Source organism: Anarrhichthys ocellatus, unplaced genomic scaffold, assembly GCF_004355925.1.
Source record: "Anarrhichthys ocellatus isolate YVR2014 unplaced genomic scaffold, GSC_Weel_1.0 scaffold14, whole genome shotgun sequence".
Lineage (NCBI taxonomy): Eukaryota > Metazoa > Chordata > Actinopteri > Perciformes > Anarhichadidae > Anarrhichthys > Anarrhichthys ocellatus.
Genome location: NW_022280044.1, coordinates 703,875 through 709,724, shown reverse-complemented (window position 1 = coordinate 709,724; position 5,850 = coordinate 703,875). Strand labels below are relative to the sequence as shown.

The 5,850-nt window shown below is 39.5% G+C and overlaps 1 protein-coding gene across 1 annotated transcript; it reads right to left on the bottom strand.

The window, feature by feature from the left end:
* Window positions 1-272: 272 nt before the first annotated feature.
* On the bottom strand, window positions 273-5,614 carry LOC116387254 (protein FAM91A1-like). The gene is made up of 5 exons (XM_031854186.1): window positions 5,120-5,614; window positions 4,538-4,639; window positions 3,933-4,056; window positions 3,748-3,817; window positions 273-2,518 (listed from the first exon to the last, which is right to left on the bottom strand). Exons 1-5 carry the CDS (start codon window positions 5,397-5,399, stop codon window positions 2,333-2,335), a joined length of 762 nt encoding a protein of 253 aa, XP_031710046.1. The 5' UTR covers window positions 5,400-5,614; the 3' UTR covers window positions 273-2,332.
* Between the last annotated feature and the right edge of the window lie 236 nt (window positions 5,615-5,850).

Sequence of the window (5,850 nt, the reverse complement as noted above, 5' to 3'; positions counted from 1 at the left end):
TCATTTAAATCTACAAGGATGGGTGAACAAGTGTGTACTTGAGGCAGATGGACAGAGCATCCGGGCCGCTGCATCTTGCACGCCATCTGTTCCACCTGGCTAGGAAAACATTTACCGAGTTCGACTTAACGTCGTGTAATGTGACTGGCTACATTTGGGAGCCAGTAGGGGTTGAAATCAGTGGGAAAAAAATTCAAAGTATACATCAGGAAAAACGACACCAAGACATTTTCAGGGAGGAAAAAGAGAGTTCATTCTTCTTACATATTTATTTATATGTTCATATACTTTTTACATATTTATTTGTAATAATAACATGTATCTGGAGCAGAGGGGAGATGGAGCAGGGATGGAGGAAGGGCATGTTGAAGGAATGTCATTCTTTTTTTTTTTTATCCATTTAATTACAAGAGCATCATCATTAACTCAGTCATTGGTATTCACAGTCCCATTAAACAAGCTACAACAAAGATTTCCTAAAATATAGGCCAACATATAAAACTAGCATTTTTTTTAATTTTAAACACCGTAGTAGATGTATACCTGGGGGAGGACGGGGCATAAGTGAGATGGCCGAGCAACTGCAACTAGATAACGGACAGGCAGGTAGACGGGGGCTGTTATTGTGAAAGGTAAGATTGTGTGAAAACACACCAAGAGTGAGGTGTACAATACACGCGCATACACAACATACACACAACGGTTTCTACACAGTCATCATGCTTCAACGGGACCTTGTGTCTTCTTTTCTATGTCAGCATCACGATATTAGAAACAACAACCACAAATGGGTCAAAAACTGCAGGAGACGGATTCCTTCAAAAAAAAAAAAAAAAAAAAAGGTTGACATTGTAAATGCAATAAAAAGTACTCTAGATTATCGGAGCCACACTAAAAATTCATGACAGACTTCAGACAATTTTTGGGCCATCACATCTCTGATATGCTGGGCAAAGCATTTGCATTTGCATCCCAGGAGTCTATGACTGCCTTCTTCCCTCTAGACTACAAACCCTATTTTTCTAAACATGGTGTAAACAGAATCCCTTGGAGAATGTTGTGGGCTGGCCAAGAGCGCCCTGCACACAAACCTGGAGTTGATCCAGGGAGAAATACTGGCAGGAAACAATGTCACCAGGCCTGGGTCAAACACACAGACCTGACTGTTCCCATTCTACGCAATTACGTACACTTGGTTAATCTTGTCGAAATACTTCAGAGTGCCGATGGTTGGCCCAATGTGGTTGATTTTATCATTTATAGGCAATCATTCAAATGCAAATAAATCATTTGTAAATCTAAAAAAAAAAAAAAGAGGAAAAAAACCTAAACATAATCAAAACATGGTTGTTTTTGATTGGCTGACAGTGATAAGGCAGCAGAATAATAAATTCAAAAAAACAGAAGATAAAAAAATGATTTTATAGGAAAAGAAAATGGTCTTTGGTGTTTTGTTGTACTGAGAAATGATAACAAAGAATAAAAAAAAACTGCCGTTTCTCTGATGCCCAGTCAATTTCCAAGAGGAAACACTTTCTTGTGGTAAACTCTAAAACCAGGTGCACACTGCAAGAGATCCAAGGTTTAAAAAGAAGAAAACTACATGACATTACTTCATCCACAGGTTTAGACAAATCCTGCACAGTGCAAATAATAAATGCCCCCCAATATTAATTACAAGTAAAGAGGAAAGTATTATTTTATGGCAGGGAGTAGTGCAACAGTATCATGCATGAGATCACTTAACGTGAGACAACACAGGGAGGCAGCGGGGTCTGTGTCTGGACTCCGTCGGATAAGTCCAAAAACTTGGTCCTGAAATATGCATATTGTCGAATGATTCCTGAAAGTGTCTGTTCAACACTCCATTGTTTATTTTGTGGGTCATGGGTTTGAGAACATCTATACAACTATTAACCACTTCACACTCCGCTCTCACAGAACATCCATTGATTGAAGGGTAGGGCGGGGGGGGGGGGGGGGGGGGGGGATCTTCCAGGTTATATGCTGTTTACCGGCATCACTGTTGTATACTGTGATAATAGCACCACTCCCAACAGATAACACTGCCTTGCTACGAATATGAGGAATCACGGAGGGGAACAGCGACGGGGGTTTGAACTAGTGTTGGCGACACAGTCAGAAGGATGATTCCTCATACAGTAGGTGAATGAAGTGCTGCGGCTCATGTTCCCATGACTGGATACTGATAGACAAGATGCAGGGTTGGACCTCGAATAACAATTTCCTCAGTGAGAGGGTGGTCCTTTTCGATGAGGTGACGTTTTTTTTGACTTGTGACCAAGACTGGAAGTTTTGAGGGGGGGGTGGCTTATGTGGGTTGGTCCTTCTGCAGAGCTGTGATATCCAGAGGAGGAGGGGCCCGTCCGCTCCACTCCTTCAGCTGCCCGTCCTTGAAGAAGAGGTTGAGGGCGGGTAGGGGGACACCAGACTCCGCTGGGGGCTGACTGAGAGGGTTCGACACGCCGCTGTCCAGGTCAGAGGGCTGCATGCCGTCCTGCCAAACGCGGGGCAAAATGCCACAGATATCAGAACACCAGGCAGAGTGGATGATTTGTGGGATAAACGTCTCCGGGACAAACTATAATTATTGCATCACGGTTGTATGACTCCAGCAACCAAAATGTATGTATGAAATATGCAGAACGGGTAAAAAGCTCAGTTACACAAAGGAAAACAACTAAAAACTACATATTCACCATGCTTATCTCCTTTCTATTAAATTGGGCATTTTTTTATTTTCCTTCCTACTTTATATTGTTTTGTCTTTTTCTCTTCCCTCATCCTTACACACATCCTCACAGACTGAAACAACAACTAAAACATTTGCAAATCAACAGAATACATCATTTCTATCTCAACTCTCACATAACCCCATGTTACTGCACTAACATGTAACTATGATAATTGTCTTGAATTTCTGTTTTGTTTCTTTGTTTTTCTCCCATGTCTTTCTTTTGTTTCCCCTTTGAATTTCTGCACAATAGATACATTTTATATTTGGTATGTTAATGGTCCGTCTTTCATCTTTCAATAAAATAAAATAAAACACTTTTCCACAAAACACTAGTTTCAATATTTACCTTCAATTAGAAGTCTATTTTCACACTGGCTGTGTCATCTCAAGGTAAAATATATTTGTGGTTTTTGCAAATGTACAGCATCAAAATAAGGATGAAGTCATTGGTGCAGGAATAGCTTACTGTATTATTATTCTGATTCAAAACAAAAGGTTTCATGAAGCAGCTGCCAGGAGCAGTCATGGTGGTAATTGTTTTAAGCCATATCAAAAAGTTGAATTATATCAAAATTACTTAATTATCTCATTATCTCAACATAAAAAATGACACTTTAGCGAATGCCCATTTTTATTCTTTTAGCCTGTTATTTCAATGAAAGATGTAATTATATTGTTTTCTCATGTGAAGCGTGTGAAATATTTCATTGTCTTAAGATAACAAATGTATGGGTTTCCCCACATTGTAAAAAACCTTTTCTTCTCACTCTGAACATCGTAATCTGGACATTGTTGTTTTGAAACCAGATCAAAAAAACAGTTCAATTAGACACATTCATAAATTATTAATCAGTCTTTAATTGATTCATTTTAATGGACTGAATTTGTCAAATTAAATTATTGACTACTCTTCACTGGACAGTGTTATTTCTTTTCTTTTCTGCAAGTTTATTAAATGTCAACCTGAAAGGGCAGCAGAGTGCTTTTACCTGGAATGACTGCACGAAGCTCAACACCTTCAGCGAAAGCTTTCGGCTCGAGTGAAGTAGCTCTTGAAGGCTGAAACAACAACAAAGATAAAGTCTAGCACTTCCGACAACACTCATCTTTACACTTTTGTCAATGTTTTAATCAAAAGTGAAATCCTGGCGGATGCTGGTTGTTTTTTTCGTACCTTTCGTTGCTGCAGAGTTTGTGTGAGGCGATTTTTCGACACACTTTGCGGTTTAGCTCGGAGCTGAAGAGGGGCATGCCGAAGCACAGTTCAAGAGGGACCCACTCATCTTCGGATGAAAGGGCTGAAAGGAAGGGGTTGGCCAGGCAGAGGAGGGGTGGGGGTGACATACACCATTAACAAGGATATGCTGGTCTCCCATTCTGCTCTTTTCCATCTCTCAAAAATCGGATTAAGTATAGAAAACATATAAAAAAATATATATATTAAAGAAATACTTCACCCACAACATAACCATTTGTATATAAATTGCTCAACCTGTGTTAGCTGGAATTGTTGAAGACATTTTTCTTGCATGCCTTCACGGTGATTGAAGAAAGCCTTTTTGAGTTTTAGGAGTTTATGAACGGATGTTTTAATATAGATTTACGTTGTTAAATGCGGCCCCCATATACTTCAAGACTTTTCTGCGTTTTATTAATTCTCCATTCCCCGTGGAGGCAAGTGAGAAAAACTAAGTTTTCTTCAAGAAAACACGAGGTGAGTAACAAACGGTCATTTTGTGGGTGAAGTATTCGTTACATTAACCACAAAAGTAGACCTACTTTCTGTCTTTAATTTGATTTCCCCGTTGTTTTCTTCCGTCACGAGCTCAAAGGACTCGGTGCTGCCGTTGTTGTCCAGGCCTCCACCTAGATGGGTGTCCCCTTGAAGGAAAGCAACACATTTTCAGAAGCATTCAGGCACAGAAAGGTTGATTCACATCGAGATTACAGCTTCAATGCCTTTCAGCGAAGAAGCTTCAATAAATGCAAAACTTTGGAAATCACTCCTTTTGCAGAATAAATATCAGAAGTCTGTTAATTAAAACAAAAACTGGACATTACTGTTATGTACATAAATATCTATGCTAAACTGTGATGAATTACGTCAGCAACATTCAATCAGTTAGGTAAAGGCTAACACTGTTCGATCCACATCCATTAGCAAAGGCCGTCACAATACGGAACACAATTAAGCAGACGAACAGAATAATCTAACTGGACCGTGAGCAGTCTTTATCTAATTTGCAACATCAGTGCCAATTGCCATCAGAGGCAAGGACATTGTTACTAATTCAGCGATACGTCTCGTCTCTCACACGCAAACATCTGCATGTGCACACGGTCAAAAAAAAATAATCCCACCTCTGCACTCAGCACTGTCGCTGGCCCTGCGGCGGTGCCTGTTGTTGGCATTGAGCATGGTGATGTAGCCGCACTGGTGCTCCAGGTCCACGTTCTCCTTCAGCTTCTGCAGCGCCTTGTGCACACACATGTTGGAGTAGGAGAACTCTGCACAGGAAGGACAGCAAACACAAACAATGGGAGTTAAGCTTGAAAGGTCAGCAGTCAAACTGATAAATGGGATTCCATTTTTACTTCTATTAAGATTTCTGAACGGTATGGTATTCATAAAGGGTGTCATTTTGTGATATCAAATGTATTAGAGGGATGAGTGTTAGTGTTAAGCTTCGCACACAAATTCACAAGAGAAGGATTTCAGAGGATTCAAATTCTTTTTATGATGTTTGACGACTTAAAACCCTCAAAGCCAAAAACTGATAATATTTGAGTCACCAGAGAAAGGAGCACAGCTCGACTGAGAGCAGCACAGCACACGGCAGTGACAGTACACTAATACTGGTTCAGGGTATCTATTATATTTATTTAACCATTATTTACCAGGAATATTCCCTTTGAGATTCAGAATATCTATTACAAAGAAGTCCTAGCCAGTATACATATACATATACATATATATACATACATATACATACATATACATACATATACATATACATACATATACATACATATACATACATATACATATACATACATATACATATATATACATACATATACATATATATACA